Raw genomic sequence first — 21,287 nt, 5'->3', positions numbered from 1 at the left:
TCAATTTGACAGCATTAAATATTTGAACTTTCTGGAATGTTCTTATTTTTATTGAACCTCTCATTTTTGCCTTTTTTTCCCCCAAAGCAAATACACAATTTCTCTTCGCCCCCCATCATTTTAATGAAAATGTTGTCAAAACTTTGGTTGGGAAGAGACATTTTGGCCTAGCCTTGTCAAGTAAGCAGGTAAATAGTTCAGGGGCTTTTATGAGTGGAGGATGTTTCTTTAACAATAATGACCCAAAAAAAACCTCCTTCAAGAAGCTAGTGACTGCTCAGCACTCAGGTAAAGCAGACTGGAGCTTGCAGATTTCTTCAGAGAGTAAGAAGAGGGCCAGAGTAACATTATTGTAGTTTTTCTAGTATGGATGAATTTCTGTAATCTGGGCTGGAAGCAGGAATGGAAAGAGCCATCTTCCTATTTAGGTTTCAGATTCAGGGTTTAGTTTAGATATTTTCCCTAAAAGTCTGGCCTGGTTTTGCCTTCCTGAGTGGAAGACTGACTGCTAAATCCCAGACCCTGTGCATGGCAGCACTGCTTCAAATAGCAAATGTAAACTCCTTTCCTGAAATAGCCTTGGCTGTCCCCTACCCCAGGGTTAGCCCGGAGGGCAGGACACAGCCCTGGAGGACCCTGTGAGCATCATTTAGAAGAGAAGCAGAGGAGTTCTTTCTTTAGATGCTATTTTAAAGTTGGAAAAGTTATTTTCCCTTGATTCTTCAGCCAGATCTCCCTTATTTATGGCAACAGTGCTAAAATACACCAGACGAAGGAAGAGCAATCCTTGACTAAGGGGATGGGATGTAAATAAACTGTGCTTAGTCGACCTGGCTAGCACTGTGCTGAACCATAGCAATACATGAGGCAGCCTTCCCCAGAGCCGCTTGCATGGCCCATTAGCAGGATTCCCAGTGCTCCAGCAGGGCATAATTTGAGAACAGTGGTATGTTGGTGCACAGAGCCAAATCAGGTCCGGTGCTGTGCTCCAGGAAATAAGCTGCCCTGGTTACCCAGAGCACAGGGGGGTGTGCTGCAGTGTTAGCTGTGCTGGAGCCAGCTCAACTCCAGCTGAACGACTTCGTTCAGTAAAAGCCAAGCAGCCCTAGAAGCACGATGGTAGCACATCTGAGCTAATAACCCAGCTTGTTACCTCGGTACGGGAAGCATTTCTGCAAACCTATCCCAGCAGGACTGAGAGTTAAGTGTTTATTTAAAATACGTTTTAAATTAATTGTGCATGATCTTGTCAACCCATCCACCAATGGGGTTTGAATGTTTGGGATCCATTATATCTGGGAAGTCTTAATGGACTCTTCTCACCTGTTTGGACATTCGCAAATATCTGCAGGATCACAACCCAAATTTTTAAGCTGAGGTCGAAGTGAATAGAACTTTCCATTATATGTAACTGGGTTCAGGAAGAAGTGTTTCAAGTGAAGGTCAAACACATGTTTGAATGCTTTCTGTAAATCCTCTTGACATTGTGAAAAACTAAGATGTTATTGCTGGTTTAGATGTGAAATATCTCCAAAGGCACATCGGTATTGTTATAAGCTATACTTCATTTCTTTTAAAAAACTATTAATCCAGGTAATACCAGTCTCCAGTATCAAAAGGAGACTATCAATTAGCAGAAATAAATCTATCACAATAACTAAAGGTTTCTGTGAGTTTCTACAGAAGTTTGCATTTCTACATTTAAAAAAACTGTATTGAGGGGGAGGCTAGTTGTTTGTTCCTCATGAATCAGACTTTGAGATACACAAAAGATAAGTACATTCCTCTCCTCCCCACCATGTCTTCTGTAACCTCTTTTATTTGGGGTGTTTTATCTGCAGAGAAGGAAATGAAAAAGAGCGTTAATGAAATTGAGTATGGTCTTTCATAGCTCAGCCAAATTTCTAATGAATAGATTTCTCTGGGTCAAAGCCAAGATCTGTGTGTATTGCTTTGGACGGGTAAAAGCTTCACAGTTGTGTATCTGATTGCTGCACTGGCATCTGGGGGGGGGGGGGGGGGGGGGGGCGCAGGGGGAACCTTAAATGTATGAGTAGGGATCATGGGGTTATTTGTGGCATGGTAACGATGTGTATAAAGATACGATCCGACACATATGTCAAAGTAATTCCTGTTGACTGACTTCAGGGAAAATGCATTGTAAATCCAACTACTTGGTGTGCTTGGGATTCTGATACAAAGGTAGCTGCTGTGGAGGTTTTTCTGGGGCTGTCAGACTATTTATTTTGCAGTCAATCTGATTTTCTCTGGTTTTAATTCATTTAAGAAATGTCGTCTTAAGAAAAACAAACAAAAAACAACACTCCTCCTTTCCCTTCCCTTCTCTTGCCCAAAGCAGCCCTCTGTGTGTGGGAAATACCATGTTAATGTTTTAAATTAGCAAGATGCATCCAGAAATGGCATTTTTAGTTTCTTGATTTGTTTAAATAAAAGTTCATTTTACCACAAAGTACGTCATTGCTGAAACTGAATTTTTATAAGAGGTTTCATCTTTACCAATTTTCCTACCACCAAATTCTGAAACTGCTATTTTTAAAATGCTTTTAAAAGCATTATGTTGGGTGTTTATTTTAAACCCACAGCTATCAAAGTTTCTTGATTGTTATCATGGCCATATCAGCAATACAGATGTATTTGAAGCACTCAGACAGGCATGAAAATGGCCTTAACTATTGCCATGAATGTCTGTCTTGTTCTTCATTGTGTAGCGATGATTATGCAAAAAGAGGCACAGGGATTTATTAATTATTCAAAACAAAGTCTGTTTATCTGGAAGAAGTATGTATAAAGTTATACTGAAAGTGGTGCTTTCGCTGCCTGCACTTGCCAACCTTGGTAAGTAAAGCCCTTACAGATACGAGCGCTTTCAGTCTACTGATCCTCTGGCAGAGAAACTTGAGCCCATTTTACAGATTGAGGGATTAGGAGAACAGAGACCAAACGGCTTCCCAGGGCAATACGTGGCATGTGTGACAGGACTGGATGCTGGATACAGCTGATGTTGGCTTCGGCCAGAATCTTAGCAAAAAGTGTTCATCCTTTCCAAAGTAGCTGAAATTTTCCTTGCTGAGACTGCACAATTTTCAGTATTTTGTTTCTTCTTGTCTGTGAAGTATGGACTGTAATAAAAAAGACTTGAGGAAGATGTCTCCCAAATTAGCAAGGGATGGTTTCTTATGGAAACCAAGCATCTGAGCCATTGATGAAATATAGCAGCCCAGGAGAATAAAAGGCTTACCAGGGTTCGAAAGACCTCCATTTACATAAATATGCAGAGACATCTGTTACAGTCATGAGTGACCTGCTGGTTTAAATCATCAGCAGGGGAAACTTGTAGTCGATCAGCGTTGCCTGCAGTAGCAGGTGCTACTTCAGGCAACAGGAATTACTGAAGAGGTTTTCGATGAACAAAGACCTTTCTGCTTGCCAAGAAGAGACATACGGGAAATTGAAACAAATGGCACACGCCTACGGTCTTTCATTTGTAATAGGCGACAAGAGCGTAGCGTGTGCTCCTGCATCCAAATCTTTACATGATTAGTTATAGGTATGGTGTGGCTGACAAAGTTGCACAGTTTATGTCTGAGAAGTACTTACAGCTTTTAAAACCAAACTACTTAAGTTGGATTCCCAAACAGAAATGAATCATCAAGATTTAATGGAAAATGTTCAAAACAAATTTATCATTTAAACCCAATGTTTTTATCATCAGACTTTATGCCCAAAATAGTAATGTAAAACTGTCATCCTAAAGGTTATGATTACTTAGATGAATAATTGAAGCTTAATTCTTGCTCACCATTAATCAGCAGAGACATTATAACTTGATAAGTTTATGTAATGCCAGGATATTTGTTGACTCAAGGTATATGGCATTCTCTCTCTCTCTCACCCTCCAACCCCTCTAATAAAATTTGTAATCTCATCTTGAATTTAGATTTGCTTCTACTTTATGAGAATTTTATTTAAGTTCACTATGTAATATTGTTTTGTAAGGAAAGAATCTTGTCTTTTCAGTGGTTGAACTACTGGACAGAAAACTAGATTACAAATTTGGGGCTGCAAAAAGGTTTTGATTCAGTGTATTATACATGACTTAATTGCCAGCAGTTCTGAAAAGAAAGTGCTCACACAGTAAAAAGGAGTGTCCAAAGAACCTAGTAAAGGCACAGAAGCAAAAGAATTGACGTTTGCAAAGGCTTCCAAGACTGAAAATGCTCCTTCTGACTCTCTCATACTTGTTAAATACTGTTCTTCGATTATAATAAAAGGTACAGTACTGCTTGAGTACTTGATTCACAATATTTAATGAGTGCCTCACATTGGGATGTAACAGCTCTAATAACTATATGAGTTCTTCAGATACCTTAACAATTCCCACCTCTATTTTGATAACAAATTTCATAATAAATCAAGATAAAACAAAACCTGTTCTTTTCTTTCCATTTAAACAGAGCGTGGATCACACTTCTCGTAAACCTCATCATATTGAGGTTGGGCTAAGATGAGCATAACCAGTGACGAAGTGAATTTCTTGGTGTATCGCTATCTCCAGGAATCAGGTACATTTCCTGTCTTTCCTCACAATTTCAGGTCATAGATGATGTGGGAAGTTGGGCTTTTTACACAGTGTTGCTTTAGGAATGTTACACTGAGACAAAATATTTCTTGCACAAACCCATGTTACTTTGAAATCATGGTTTTGAAAGTAATAAAAGTACAAACATAGACAGGTACAAAGTAAACATTGCAGTTAGGCAAAACAAGGAAATAAATAACATTATGTTAACACATGTTTTTGTAGAGTTGTTTCATCTCAGCCAAAATCATCTTTGGCAGCACAGGCACAAAGCACATGGATTTTGTATCTTTTTTCTTAGCTACTTGAAATAGTTCTGTCAGATACTTATTAAGTAAAGAGGGATTGTCTAAATTGGTTTTATATTGGCTGTAAACAGAAATTTGGGTGTGAGCATCTGATGGTTTAGAATTTCATTAATTATGTATGTAAACTGAGCTGCACAAGTGCCAGTATGGCTATGTCTTAGTATCATTTTCATTTCTATTTGTTTTCATATTGGAAAATAATGTCTTTACAGGGCTTTTCCTTTTAGAAGGAAAGTTTCATCTTTCCTTCAAAAAAAAAAATTAAATTTAAATTTAGGGTCTGATTTGGTTTTGTGGTCTTGATTTCATGCTTTGCCAGAAGTAGAAGTTCTGTTCAGTAATGGAAAATGTTCTATTAGCACAGAGATGATAGAGGAGGTGAGAAACACTAGGAAAGGATTTTTAGCCTGGGTTCCAGTTTACTTCATACTGGCCCTGTGTTCTGGGTTGGTAAAAGTAGAATTGACTAAAAATATTTGGTGTTTCATATGCTGAAACAACAACAACAAAAAAAAAAAAAGTGAAAAATACATGTCTTCCTGACAGGTCTCAAACACAGTTACAGAATAAGCCCTCCAGGCTTGAAAGATGTCTTGGACAGGGGACTCGAATCCCTGTAGGTGGAAGATACTGGATTAGCATGGTCATTATAACTAGCATTTATTAGATAAGGTTTTTTGATCTGTTTCTTCTACTTCCAAGGCTGTTGAAATCCCAGGAACCTAAGTCCCTATGCAAGGAATCTCGACTGAAACTGAGAAGAAGACTTACACTTTCCCAGGGTTTGATCTTTTAAATCACTTCTTTGAGAGTCCAGTTGTGGCCTGTTAGTTGCCGTCTTCTTATATTGTATTCCAGAGCGTATAAAAAAGTAGTCTTATTTCTGGCATGCAATCAGATGAAGGAAAAACAGGAACTAACAAAAAACTAAAATTTCTTCCAGACAAAGTTTATTTTTAAAAATAAGCTGTTGGGTACCACACTGGAAAGATCTTTCAAACATTGGAGCAGTGCACAGCTGGACATTATCAAAGCCTAAAAAATCCTGAAATTGTTTTATATTGTTTCATTTGTATTATAGGAGATGCTACATAACAGTGTATTAATACAGTAACTTTTCCTGATGTGGAAAAAAAAAAAAAGAGAGAAAATCAGCCTTTTTATTCCTCTTGATACATCAGTAGGTGAGTTAGTATTGCGTGGCAATTCAGAAGGCAGCTTTACAAAGTCCATCAAGAATGCTGGTATCAGCCAAATGTCAGGAAAAACTTCTTCTAATGTCTCCCACAAGCAGGGAATCACTTTTGCTATTTTAGGGAGAACTTCATGTACAAATCTTCATATTACTTGCAAGTTCTTCTTCTAACCTTCTTATGTAAAGGGCCAAATGTTTTTCTTATTTAATCCTCACATACTAAAGCCATTCACAAATACATTTACTTCCAGTGTTCTGTTGGATTTTACTCATATAAAAGAGTAGAAGTTGAGGTTAAATTTTTAAAGAAATATTCAAATATGCTTCAAACTGAGCATATTGAAATCCGGATGCTAGGTATTGATTTAGTAGATGCACCTGTCAGTTTGCTAGTAATGCCATTCAGCAAATAAGAGCTATAAGCAATGATGAATTCACTAATCTATTTTAAAAGCTTCTTATATTTAATTTCAATCTTCTTTCATACTGTCATTGTTTTTCTCAAAGAAATTTTTGTATCTGTATTTTCAGATAAAATAGGGTAATAGACAGAAATTGTTATACAGTGTCTTGCCTTTCCACCTGCTAGTATAAATGCCATAAAATGCAACATCAGATGCAAGATGTTTAATCAACAGCTTCAGAAATAATGCGTGCCAAATCTAGAGGGCTAGTGTTTAAAGACAGTTTTGAGTTCAGACCCCTACAATTTAAGGAGTCTGCCAAAACCAAAGTTATTACATTGATTATTTATTAAACATCAGCTGAACCCAAGGTTTCTAAATATTATATCGAACACAGTCATAAAGGTTGCTTACAAGAATGTACAAAAGTTCAATTATTTTTTTTTCCTGGTATCTGTCCTTTAATCTCATCCTGTAAAACTTTCAGGCTTTCCTATAAAATGTAGGCAAATGGTGGGAGGAAGAGAGAAACAATAAAAGGAAATAGATATAGCAGAACTATATAAAAAGCAAACTGTCCGTCTAATATTTCAAGTATTTTGCTCTGCGAGGCACAGAAGTACTTGAGATTATTTGAAACATTGTAGCAAAGATACTGATGGGGGCTTTATACTTTGCTATGAAAATGCTGGCAGGTCATTCTAGTGGAAGTTCAGTTCTTCTAAAATTGAAGTTACAAGTGGAATTCAATGATTATATTTCCTCCTTAATTCTCTGACAGAAAACTTGAGTGGGAGAGTATCAATAGAGTTGAACTGTCTAAACCATTATTGTTGCTTTTTAACAAATCATGGCATACAAAGGGGAGTTCCAGCGAACTGGAAAAAGCAAATGTTGTGCCAGAATTTTTAAAGGTTAAACAAGATGATCCAGGTAACTATAGGTCAAGCAAAATCATTGGAAGGTTGAAAGTAGATACCTCCAGCAAAAAATGAAGAGATGACATCATGCCTAATGCCAGCCAGCAACTTTTTATGGATAATAGATCTTGTCAAACAAACTTGATACTGCTTTTTCCAACATCACAAATGAAGTTGGCAGAGATAGCTGTGCTGACAATAATACACTTAGACTACTTCATGGTATTTACTTAGTCTTGTTGACGCTGTGGTTAAAAGCAAAATGAAATAACAGTGTGTAAAAGTAGTGTGATCCATAGTGATCAAATGGATTAAAAACAGGCTAACAGAAACATCTTGAAAAGTGATTAGAATTGGGGAATATTCAACTCAAAGGTTAGTGGGAACTCACAAGAATCTGTTCTTGGCGTAATACTGCTCAGTAGCTTTATCAATTACCTGGAAGGAAATACAAAATTATTCTTGAGTACATTCGCAGATGGAATGAAATGGTAAGCTGTAGCTCTTGATGAGTTATACTGACTGATCATGTGGTTTACCAGAAGGAATACAGCCAGGGAGACTACTTTGACTTACCTGCTGGAGAAGCAGGTTGGAAAAGATGCCTGGTCCAGGGGCAGTGCAGTCAAACCCCTCCAGCACAAGACAGGATTTAGACAAGTTAAGGTTCTAATTGCTTAGCTGTATTAAAATAAGTTAGGGAATAATTGCCTCTTCACATAGATGACTGTCTCAGGACTAATCTATGCCCAGAAAAACAAAGCAGTCAGGCATAAGTTAGGCTCCATGGGTTGATGGCCCACGAATTCCTTCACAAAGGTGGCTGGGTGTTGGTGCTTCTGCTGTAGGTCCGTGAATGCCCCCCTTCTTGAGGTATAAAGAAATCAAGAGTTTCATTTCAGTTTAAGATTTCTACTTCCTACCCAAAATCAAGTCCTGCAACGTTCAGTTTGCATCTTTTTGAATATGACCTTATTGGTGCACAATTTAAAGCGGCCCAATTCTTAAAAGTGCTGAGTACTTCAAAGCATCATTTATCTCAGGAGTCAAACCCTTTAAAGTCAGGTTATATTTATTTGTAGGTGTCTTGATTCAAAGACTACCTTTAAGTGAAAATGTTAGCCTCTGTTACTGACATCAGGCTCAGGTTATGTCCATACTGTAAGTGTACCACCAGTGTGGAGACAGGAGCACGCAAAATACTTCTGTGGTGGATGTAGTTGCACCAACGAATCAGGTGCATTGACGGAAGTGAAATAAGCTACACCAAAGAAGCTACAGTCCTGGCATCCATATTATGTTGATTCAACTTTGAGACTGTTCAAACCCTGAGAAGCATGCTTTTGCTAGCAGCCATCTTCGCTGCTGACATAGCCCTTCTGTTGGTTTTCTTCAGAGTGAAGAGCTGTGTTTCTACAAAATCGTATCGAATTCTGAGTATAGAGTTTTCCCATTCTGCTTTGTCTGCCCAAAGAGAAACAGATAATTATTTGTCTGTTGGAATGAAGGTCAGAGCAGTACAATGCAATGGGAGTAATAAGGATTCCAAGGTAAATTGAAAAGAGGGGAGGGGGGGAGGGGGGTGGCAAAACCAAGGGAAATAAAATCTCTCACATACCTTTTAATCTAAAATGTGCTGCCATCTGTTGTGAGTGGCAAATCCTATCATAGGTCCAAATGCTACAATAAATTACCTTCCCCACCCAGCCCAACATGTCAGTTCAGTTATTAGAGCTTTTTCAGATTTGGTGTTTTTTATGCATTTATTGATTTAATTGTGTTCCTTTTCTGGCACTTGCATGTTGCAGTGCAGAATCTTTTCTCTGAAAATCAGTTCCCCAGCTGTCTGTGGCTTATACTGCTCTATGGTAGGGCATATATTGTAGTCGCTGTCTGGCAATGACTTGTTAGAGTTAAGGTTGTGTAACAGTTTCCATTTTTGCTTATTCTTTTACTGTTCAATTCGAATTTGTCTATGTTTTATGACGTACACTTGATAAATTATTCCTCAGTGTACAATCTCTACCATGTCCAAGACAATAAAAACACTAGCTGGATGCTTTTGCTAAAAAGATGTCAATGAGATTTTTATCTGCTCACTTGGGACAACGTACCGTTATAATTTAGAATTGTCATTTGTTTTCTTCCCAACCGTAAAAATTAAGGCAGCTAATAATGTAGTTGTTTTCCTTCTGTAGAGTCAGGATGATAGCAGCGTGTTTGTCTGTTTGGTTCATGGTTGACAGATTTTCCTTTTTTTCCTAAAAGATAAGATTTTCTCTCAGATTTTAAGCACAGACTCAAAGGCACATGGAGCACAAAGTGTTTCCGTGAATCACAGCACAGAATCCTTCATAGAATTAGGCATGTGCAGACATGAGCCTTTCTTGTTAACCACATCCAGTATTGTTATAAGCTATACTTCATTTCTTTTAAAAAACTATTAATCCAGGTAATACCAGTCTCCAGTATCAAAAGGAGACTATCAATTAGCAGAAATTAATAATTAATAGTTATTGTGATAGATTTATTTCTGCTAATGAGTATTCTCATTCTGCTTTTGGAAATTATGAGACAATTAAAAATGTGGATATCCTGAAGCTTCTGGGATTTCATCATTGTGATGTTGTCCGACTAGGTACTAGTAGTTGCAATAGTACTAAACTGACATTTTTCCAATGCCATTTACAGTTTTTTAAAATAGAAGCCACAGAATTTGAAGGAAAATATTTTCTTTATGACTCTCTTTCTTTTTTAACAAAGAAATTTTATACAAAATGTAAATACCGCTCTTTGCTTAGTTAAGTTCTTATGCAATAAGGAATGACTGAAGATGAGTATTCTGTTCTTTGGAATTTGTGTCTTATGCAAGTCTTTACCTAAATAAGCCTATGTCATTTTTCTCTGAAGTCTGTACTTTTTCTGCATGTAAGGTACAGTTGAGTATTTTGAGCAGCTGTGTATGGCACTGAGTTCCTGAGTCACAGGTGAAATAAGTGCATGTTGAAAAGAATTCAGATTAAGCATAGCATAAAATACTGGCATATACAGGTCAGATAAATTTGCTTCAAAGCTAACTGCTTCCTTTGTATAGCAAGGCTGTTGCTAGGTAGAAGGGGAATGTACAGTGCATGGGCTTTGCTTAAATTATTGAAGCCTGTACCTTGAAGAATAATTCATTAGAAGAATGAATCACTTGATCAATAAAGGCACTTGTCCAGTGTGACGCTAAAAATAATAGTGTGCACTGATGGTAGAGTCAGTGGATAATTATTTTTCTTTTGCCTTTTTTATGTTTTCTTCCAGTTAGACTCATTAGGATAATAGAAGAGGTCAGGCTGGATGGTATCTCACGAGGTGACAGAATCAGAGCAGTTCAGGGACCTTTGGAGATCATCTAGTCCAGCTCTTGCACTCACAGCGGGGTCAGTGGCAGCAGGTTGCTTAGGGCTGTGTCCACTCAGGTTGTGCATGTCTCCCAAGGCTGGAGAGTCCACAACCTCCCTGAGGAGCGTGTTCCAATACTCAATCACCCTCACAGTAAAAAAAGTGTTTTATTTTGTTTCGATGGAGTTTCATGTGTGTTTCAGTTTGTGCCCATTGCCTCTTGTCCTATCACTGGGCTCCACTTAGAAGAGCCTGGCTCTGTCCTATTTGCACCCCCCCCCCCCCCAGGTATTCATACACATGGATAAGGTCCCCCCCAAGCCTTCTCTTCTCCAGGCTGAGCACTACCAACTCTCTCAGCCTTCCCTTGCATGCCAAATGCTCCAGTCCATTGATCATCTTTGTAGCCTTTTCACTGGACTCTTATCCTGTATGCCCCTGTCTTTCTTGTACCGGGGAGCCTAGAACTGGACGGGGTACTCCCAGTGTGTGTCACCTGTGCTGAGCAGAGGGCAAGGATATCCTCCACTGACCTGCTGGCAACACTTTTCAGACACAGCTCAGGATGCTGTTGGCTTTTCTAGCTGCAAGAGCACGTTGTTGACTCATGTTCAACTAGTCCAGCCTGCTCAATGCTGTGGAGCCTCAAAAATCTTTTAAAGAACCTACACATAAAAGTGCTGTTAAACATGATAGTCACTGGAGTGCTCTTGAAGCTCTGTATATCGCTATGTTCCAATAGTAAGAATGGAGAGAGACCTTCGGTTTGCTGAGGAAAATGTACATCCTTGGAAAGACATCCTGACAACGACAGATAAAACATGCATTTCAGTGGTGTTTCAGTAACAGTCTATGACCGCGTTATTTGTGTCTACATGTGTATTATCCCTGGCTCTTGAGCCACATGTATTCTCCCTGCAGTACAGAGTAACTACAGTTCATAGACCAAGCTCAGCCGCACTGATACAAAGATGCTTGTGTATTTCCCTAGCTTTTCTTTGCACAGGTACTTTTGTGCTAGTGTAACTGGATGCCGAACAGGTATTACTGAGAAAATAAAACAGTACTTTTTTTTAAGGAGATACATAAAAAATGGGTGTTTGAACTTGGCCTTAAAGTTTTTGCGCCTAAATTTTCCTGTTGGAACGTGAAGTTAATACTATGTACAGTACCTCACAGCAGATGTTAAAAGATTATAGTCCTAAAATGTCTTGAAATCCTCTGAGGAAGGACTGTTACAGGTGTGCTGGGACAATATTGAACATACTTTTTCTGTTATTTCAGAAGTACTGTTTATGAATTTCTAGGTGAATATATATATCTAAATGCAGCATGAACAAGATGCAAACTGTATTATTCAGGAACTGCTGTTAAGGCTGAAGGCAGGGATTCTTGCACCTTTTCAGCTGAACAGTGACAAGGCTTTGGGGCATTGCAAGCTCTATTTTTAATTCTTACCGTTTAGCGCAGATCTGATTTGTGGGCATGCAGCCCTATTTATATGATGTGTTATCCTCTTTAGGGCCTACCTAATCAATTAAAATAAAATGACTTAAGCTTATGATCCAAATCTGATATACTGAATACTGATATACTGGATATAGAACCAACATTTGTGACCTTCCATGAATTATTTGAGATAACTAAAGCCATGGTGTTGTTCTAGGAGTGAAATACGTGATGAAGTGACTCTTGGATAAGAACATTTGAGAAATTTGGCAAAAATGTTTGTGTTTAAATAGAAGTGGTTTTTTAAAGTTACCCAAGAATGAACGTTTCTATGTAATGAGAAACCATCTATAACTAAATATATTATGTAAAATGTAATATAATATATATAACCTCCTCAGCATAATATGTATATAGTAAAAATACTGTACATCAAAAAGTTACATAAGGGGTTTTAATAAATTGGTGCTCCTTTTTTCTCTTTAATCTTTCCCCTACTCTCTGTATTTCTTCTAAACAAGGGAGAACATGGCTGTATGATTCCCAAAATGGTGAGACTGACTGAATTTGAAATTACACTTAATAGTTGAAGGACGGATGACTGCTGAAAAGACAAATCCATTTCTCAAATACGAACTGTATTATTATGCACAGTTTCTGTCTCTGCTAGTAATCACTTACTCTCTTTGCAAATCCTAAGTACATTTTAAGAAAATCAGCGTCAGCTTTAGCAGACAACAAGCCTTATTGGGCTGCAGTTCCAAAACATTTTTTTAAAACTTACCAAAGCTATAGAACTTAGGAAGGATGAAGCTGATAGGTTAAAGGTAGATACTTTTCCCAGCTACCTTTAAAGATACACAAATTGTGTTTTAAGCTGACAGCACCCATGTGAGTCAAAACCACATTGTGCACTTTTTTCGTAGCGCAGTGAATATGTACTAGTAGTATTTAATGGTTGGCTTCCCAAAATCCAAATTCCACAGCGGGAGAGGAAAAAATATTTTTACAGTTAAAGTTATTGGTTTTGTCATGCTTTGTTCTGGTTATATTTTCAAAAGAATGTATTAAGACATATGAGAGCCATTTTTATGTGTATTATATGCACAGACTTGGAGTTTTTTGAACAGATAAACACTTCATATCCATATATAAAAACAATAGTTTCAAATGTTTTGTGATGTAGTTCAAGAGGTCCTTATGAAAGCATCTTTCACTGTGTCTTTTACTCCAGTGCCATAACAACAGTACCATAAATGCCGTGTAAGAAAAGCAATACTTGCAAAATTTTGTATGTTCCTGTGAAAGAAAAAATATGCTGAGTATCTGTTGTTCTTTTGCCATATGCAAAACCCTGGTTACTTCATATTACCTTCTAAGTCTCTTCACAGTTTTCTAAACTTGTCTACTTAGAATTTTTCTTTGGCCTGAAAGTTGCCATACATTGTTTAGATCCTAGACACTGAGCAAACATGGTGATTTTTAAGTTCTGCAAACATAAACAATTACAGCTTTGCAAATTTATTCCATAGCATGGATTTTGATCATTCATGTCCTGTATTTTAAAGCTTGCATAAGTGCAGTATTACAGCTTTATTAAGAAAATTGGATGTTGGGTGGAAGGCAGATATCTATAGGTCAAGATGGCTTTGTGTGTAAAACCAGTTAAGTGCTACACATTTGCCAGTTTACTGCTTACCCTTATGATTCTCCAGGCCCAGTGAAAGAAGCTATATCTTGCAGCGCTGCAAGTTTTGCTAATAACCTGCACACTGGGGACTTTCTGCCTGCAGAGCTATGGCAGTTACCAATCACCCCTCCTCGCACTTAACCAATGTAGCTGTATTAGGACTCCATTTGTAGTCACAATCATCAGAAACCATCCTGGTGCTGAAGGTCCGAACGCCCACTGAGTGTCAGCTGTGGTGTTCTACTTCCCATCGCTTATAGGTGTATATTGGAACTGTTAGAAGAGCATAGCTTACAGAAATAAATTGTGAAGTATATATGACTGTGAAAGTCTCTTCTATAAATGTGATCCTTAAAACGATGCATGTCTCCTTGGATGTTTGATTGCACAGATAGAGCTAAAAGATAACAGCATGCCATTAATTTAGAAGGAAAGGATTTTTTTTTCTTGCCATGGTCTTTGCAAGTTATTTCAGACCTTGCCCATAGTTGCATTAAATTGCTAGGTCTGTGTTGACATTAATTCACAATTGCCAGTCTATTTTACACAGAGTGAGTAAAAAAGGGGATTATTTCAGACCTTGTTTTCAAAAGATTTTTTTTAAGTTCCTCTTTCCATTGCTCATGTTCTGTTTTCTGTCTGTATCGTATTTCTCTTTTTGTTAATTTGCAGCCCACATAAAGGCATAAACAGTGAGTGCCAAGTACTGCTCATCAAAAGATCATTTCCAAGTTGTATTAATCTTTTCCAACATATTTTCCTGCATGAAAAAGAAGAAGAAAAAAAAACCTGCCAAAAACATTCTTTGGCACGTAATAAAATAATTTTGGGTAGCAGACATTTACTCTGTATTCTTGGCAGAAGGTGAACAGGTCAGATATCCAAGAAAAAAGGGTGTAACATTTAATATTAGTGAATAATTGCTTCTACAAAACTTCGGGTAACCAGGCACACTGTAATTTGGCAACTGACACAAGCTACAGCTAGGGATCCTTTCTTTATATTTCCCAGGGTCTGTGAAAGAGCTTGTAATACAGGACACATTTCCCAGGGTTCTGGAAATAATTTTAATCGTTCAGCAATCCTAATCTTGAAACAAATGTGCAAGCCCCATTGTTCAGCTGATTTTTCTAAAAATATATTTCAACTGCAGCTCTCTATTTTAAATTGCTAATGTGTGTCCTTGTTAAGCCCTTTATGTAATTGTGAAGGTAAGTCTGCAGAAATAAGCAGACACTGCCAAAACCAGAGAGGCACTCTAGGATGTATTACCGAGAAAGAAAAAGCTCAGCTAGGAGAAGAATCTCAGTCTGCTGTGAATAATAAACAAGATGATGTGTAGGATTTTTGCCTACCTTTTTTTTTTTAACTATTTGTAGAATCTTATCGGTGGCTGAAGGCACCAGACATTATTAACTGCAACCAAATGTATTTTGAAGAAACTGGTGTCCTTTTTGTGAAGCCTCCGCATATGTGAGGTCATATCTTTATGGATACCTAATGACATTTAGACAGAAATTTAAGGAGAAACAAGGATCAGGATCCATGTTACATTCTTACCTCTCAGTGCATTGTACAGAAGGGTAAATAGTAGACTCTAAAATGGCAGCTGCAGTCAAGTACAATGAAGAACATCATTGCAGTCTCCTGGGCAATGGGCAAGAAATTATGTCATTTACCTTAGGATCTAGATTAGTGTATGTTAATCCCAGGATTAAGAAAATACAGTTGCTCTACGTTAAACTGTTTGCTTCTGGTTTTGCAGCCAGAAACTACATTCAGATATGCCCTTATGATATATGTCCCTTGCTTCTTACACTGGTGAATCTAGACTTAATTTAGTGTTAACTTGTGCTGTTTGTATACCGTTAGTATTTGGAGGAAATTATTTTGTTAGTGGTCATATTTCACTCTTCTTCAAAGGAATTTTTTTGAACTGTAGTGATGGGGCTCTAACTTACTTCAGAACACCACATTGCACCACTCTTCCTTTCTTGCCTTCCCACTTAGATGGCACTCCCAAGGCCCAGACATCGAACTTGGGAAGATGTATTTCTGCCGGCTGCATCTGGTTTCTTTGGCAAGCAGTTGTGTGGGCAGCTTTGGAGTTACTTGGATTTGGTAACATGGTAAAACAACTGATGGGACTGTGTGGGGACATCTTTTCCTCCTGCGCGTGATGTTTCTACTTGATGTGTCTAAATCCCACAGGATTTTTGCCCATGAATCCATTTATGGTCATAAAGATTACTTTCCTTTATCCCCGCACAACCAGTTTTTGTTTCCCTGCGGCCTGTACAGCTGTAGCTCTTATGTGCCTTCCATTCTTGCGTGAATTTTACATCGGTCAAAGAGGCACTTGTACAGCCAGAAAACTTGAGATCGTCCGTGGATCCCATTATAATGGTTGCAGGTTTGTTTTACTGAGCCAGAAGCTTTAATCATTTCTAAAACCTTGCTCATTTTTTTTATCCTGTACTTGCCTCAGAGAGAACAGTGTGTTACTTTAGAAGATGAGAATCGTAAGAGCTGGTATTGGGAATTGCCAAAAAGAAAGACAACACAATGTCAGAGAAGTCGGTGAAGAGGTGTTGATTTTTTCCACATGGAGGTGATTAAATTGTTACAGAAAAAGAAGGGGTTGTCAGATAGTTTATGCCCCCTCATATTTTTTTTTTATTTTTCCTTCACTTTCTGTTGCGATAATAACATCACTAATTTAGTGATTGCTGAAAATTGAACCTAAGATCCCTGAATTTGAAAACCTCAATCTGAACTGCGTGAGTTAAAGAAATAGGAAAAGTTGTTCAAGGAAATGACACAGACCTCCATATGAAATCTTACTGTTTTGCAGGACGGAGGGCCACACTGGGCATTAGTTATAAAAAGATTTGAAGGAATGGGTTGTTATTTCACTCAGTGTTGGGATAGAGGCTGTTCATCATAAAGATGCTGGGGATGTGTGTGAAAGGCAATTTGATGTTCATAATTCTTTATTCTCTGTTTCATTCTACAGTAACAAATGTTTCAGTGAAGAATATTATGAGCAATTAAAATGAGTAATTTGTAAATAACTTGGACACATCTGTTTTTTTTAAAAAAATATTTGAACAGTATACTTGTTAGATTTATGGAGAAAACAAAGTCAGTTCATAAACAGAAAGCTGCTGCAGTATTCAACAGATCGCTTAACTCTTGCTAATCAGGGCATCCCTGAGGTAACACCTGAGTAACCAGCAAAACTGAAACATTTCAGAGGTCGTTGCTTCCACAGACCCCTCTTTGTCATTCCCCTCGCCTCTACAAACCCAGCAGTAGGTGCTGTAGCTGTGACAATTTAAGATTTCAATTTAAACAAGACTGCTTTTTATGGTGCTAAAGGGATCAGAAAATGAAAGGAGCACTTACTGAACATCAGCTGGATCTGTGATTGCCAGATGAGCTAGCACTGGGAATACTCAGCAGCACCCTAGTTGAGTGCCTGAAAGGAAGAGCCCTCCACTCCCAGAAGAGGTGAGACACATTCTGGAGAAGACAAGGCATTCCCCAGGGTGCATGGCTGCCCAGTCCCCTTCCCTATGCCTGCGTTTGACAGGCATTTCTGCTGTGAGCCAGTGACATTACAAACAATTAAAACTACGTAGCCTGCAGATCAGACAAGCACACAAAGAGCAGCATTATGTTCATTAAATGAAACCTAGTAATTTTATGATCGATGGCAAATCTTGTTTTAAGGGGAGGCCATTTTTAACTGAAAAAGGAGCAGCCAAGGGGAAAAAAAAATCTCTATCATCTCCATTTTTGCAGTTACAGCAAAATCACTCTGAAATTTTGCAAAACACAGTCCTACATATGCATTTTTTGGCACTGCCTAGGGCAAGAATTTGCGAACGGTTGTGTATGTACCACTGAGAGTATATACAGACACCTCGGTGGGAAAAGATACAGCACAGAACCAGGACCTGTTACCACTGTCAGTACAGAAAAGTGCGGGAATCTGTCAGTGAGGGATTTCACTCCATTTTCAAGTCAAAAACACTTACATAATAATTTCTAGGCTTGGGGACTGGGAATGGGGTGTCATTGCATTCGTTATTTCCTCTGTGCTTTTATGCTCTGTAAAATCTTTCAAGACCAACTACTCCATAGTTGTTGATAGGTCACCCCCCTATAAGGTGATGATACCAAAATCGGCACTGTTCATTTGGATATATTTTCATCTACAATAACGTATTTACAGATTATACATAATTTGATGGTTTATATTTTCCCATCTTCTTTGAGGTAGAAAAAACCTGGAAGCCTTTCTCTCAAGTCTGCTGAAAAACACTGTTTAGGGCTCTGGTCGTGTAGCAGCACAAGTGACTGCTTTACTGGTATGAAACTGGTTCAGTGTGTGGCCATGCTTTTCCTGCTTTGGCCCTTTGTGTTCATGTCTTTAACCTTAAAACTCATAATCTCATTGCGTGTGTCCTGGAAGGGTTTACTACATTAAGATTTCAGTTATTGGTGCTATTCTAATAGTAATTACTGTTTTATAGTGATTATTTCATTCACTGAAATTACAATTTATGAGAAATACAGACACAGATTTGCAACTTTCATTCATTTCACTGCTACTAGAGCATTTTCAGTTTGGTTCTACTGTAATTCCATGTCATCCCTACTGCATCCTTTCTTCAGATTCCCACTTGCAGAGCACCTTCTGTCTCTGCTCTTGCTCCCCAACTGCCTTGACAGCCTGCACAAAGTCACTGGGAGCGCAGGGGCAGGGGCTCGCCTCTTGGCTTTGCCTTCCCCAGTGTGCTTTCATGGACTTAGAAAGAGAGCCAGGTTAACATTTGTAACACAAGCTAACATTTAAAAAACCTTGCCTTTGTTTAATAGAAGTCACTTTTTTGTAAGACTGAACTATAGAGCTGCAACAGTGCTGTATAATTCAGCGTACTCAGATGCAGAGCCCCAAAGAGAACTGATGACATCTAGTAACTGTAAAAGCAAAGCTCAAGTGATTCTGCAGTGTTATCAGAAGCCTGACGTGGGTACGGCTTCATTCAGGGGTTTGTTAACTGTTAACTGTGTGTTACTTTTAAAACCAGTCTACTTTCATCTGAGCTTTACGTGTATGCTACAATAGTACAAGAAACCAGGAGGTAATTAGCCATCGGTCAGTGGGCTGGTTGACTTGTTTCTGTTGTGTTTGGTTTTCTTTTAATTGCAATTGTATGGGAGGATTTTTCAAAGAGGGTGAGGAACACAGTGTACAGCAGCACCCACTTAAGCAGTTTTAGTAAAGTTTGTCACAACTGATGGAAATGGGTGAGAGAGATTGCTCTTCACCGACAGTGTAGCCAGGAGTTTTGTTTCCCCATATAACAGGTGCTTTGGTAATACTTTCTTAGCATCCAGAGAAACAGTAAAGTAGCAAGATTAATTGCAATAACACAACTGGGTTTTGTGCTGGGAAATTCTTCTCTCACGTGCAGTGAAATGTGTTCCTCTTTTGGGGATGTGGCAGCTCAGTACTGGATAAAGAGGTTAGCTGTGTGCCACAGTCATGTCTTCTGGCAAAGATGGGGCTTGATATGTGCCAGCAGCCAACCAAAAAGTTTGCAAGATACCAAATGCAACAGCGAGAGGTACAAAGTCATAGTTAAAATTAATCCTACTGTAGGTCCACAGTAATGATTTTCTGCTTTTTTACATTTTCTATCAATGTTTGTTGGTTGCCATTTTCATGCCATCCACCTTTTGATTGAATCAGAGACCAAGTTACAGTTTTCTGAGCTGCTGACTCACAAACTACCTGCTGGCTTTTTCAGTAGTTATCTTCAGTGCTTCTGGACAAGAGCTTAATTTTCCTATTCTTCTGCATTCTTAAACTGATTGCTGATTTATCCATTATGCATTTTAAAGCCCATTCTTTTTCAGGAAGGTACCATTACTGTTGTTGATTAATTTAAATACACATAAACATAAATTAGGTGGGATCAGATTCTCTTAATTCTGGTTCGTTGCATGCCATGTGTTTATATATACATAGAGGCGGCTTCAGTGTTCAGTGATCAAGCCCTAGATCTCTCAGACAGGCTGTGTATGCGCAGTGCTTGATTGCTTCCTCATTGTGGTGCCCAGTAATGTGCTTAGATGTCCTACAAAACTAATAACAAGGGAAAAACACTGCCTTGCAGATCTTAGCGTCTATTTTGAATGCAGCAGGAGGTCCAGCAGCTCATAAACTAGACCAGGACATAAAGAGCAATACAGGATAAGAATTGGACCAGGGATTAGATAAATGCTGCTGCAGTTTTTCAGGTGTTTTTTCCTATGCTTTGTTTTTAAACCTTATAATCCTACATAGTTCTGCTCATAGATGGACCTGCCACTTCCTAAAAAGTGCCCAAAGCATCCCCCAAAACGGGGGGGAGTGCCAGGGAGGGAAGTTAGGGTCAGGAAGGGAGAGGATAGAGGCTGTTACCAGGAAGAGGAGAAAAACAGTGGCAAAATAAAATGTGTAGAGGGAGAGAATCACAGAGAAATACATACCTTGGTTTCAAATGTGGGAGGCATTCTGTTTCTCAGCTTGTTTTTGCTATCTATGTATAATCATAATAGAGCTAACTGCAAAAAGGATCTTGAAAACAATTTGAGTGAGAGAGAGAAAGCATTACTGTGGAGCGAGCCCAGAATCCTGTCCTCCAGCCCACACACAATTGGACATTGCAGTGATATGGGGGAAATCCCTTAACGGACAAAACTATAAATGAAACTACTGTTGACAAGGGGAAGAGGCACAGCTATATTTAACGGAAGTATTTTCATTTTGAGGGCTGGTTTCTTCTTCTTTTTCTTTTTTTTTTTTTTTTTTTTTCCTTTCTTGTCTAGTTGGTGGAGGCTGCGAGGGCTCTTCCTGTTTGAGACAGTGCATGGGTGGTTTCCCCAAGGCTTTTAATGTTAGATTAATGCTCTGGAGACAGTGTGGTGATAAATGGGTTCCTACAGTTATATCTACATCCTGTTCCCCCTTCCCCCTCCCGCATCTGCCCCTATGTACAGTCACTCTGCAGCGCTCGCCTTCATACCCAGCAACAGTTTTGAGCAGCTTCAGCCACCATTTAAGTCACTGCTCTTAAAAATCTGTCCACTGCATTTTTTAATTTTCAGTGCCGTCACCTTCATTACCCTTTATTTCTCAGACAGTGACAAAAAAAGAAGCAGGGAAGAGAAAGATTTCTAGTTAAAGGGCAGGCCACCGCACTGGCTTGTTGTCTGCTGCTTGGCAGATCCCAATTAATTACTTCTGCTATTACTGTTCACTTTCAGAAAATATGTTT

The 21,287-nt window shown here is 38.5% G+C and overlaps 1 protein-coding gene across 5 annotated transcripts in view; it reads left to right on the top strand.

Moving 5' to 3' along the window:
* The window catches only part of TBL1X (transducin beta like 1 X-linked), a 199,908-nt gene that overhangs the window by 139,661 nt on the left and 38,960 nt on the right, over positions 1-21,287 (top strand). For all 5 annotated transcript variants that reach the window (XM_055703302.1, XM_055703300.1, XM_055703298.1 and 2 more), the window contains one exon: positions 4,476-4,583. In XM_055703302.1, the coding sequence (XP_055559277.1) occupies positions 4,526-4,583 (58 nt within the window). In that variant the 5' untranslated portion in view covers positions 4,476-4,525. The remainder of the gene's footprint in view (positions 1-4,475; positions 4,584-21,287) is intronic.

Source organism: Falco cherrug, chromosome 2 (genome assembly GCF_023634085.1).
Source record: "Falco cherrug isolate bFalChe1 chromosome 2, bFalChe1.pri, whole genome shotgun sequence".
In the NCBI taxonomy this organism is placed as follows: Eukaryota; Metazoa; Chordata; class Aves; order Falconiformes; family Falconidae; genus Falco; species Falco cherrug.
This window is presented reverse-complemented; position numbering and strand designations above follow the sequence as displayed.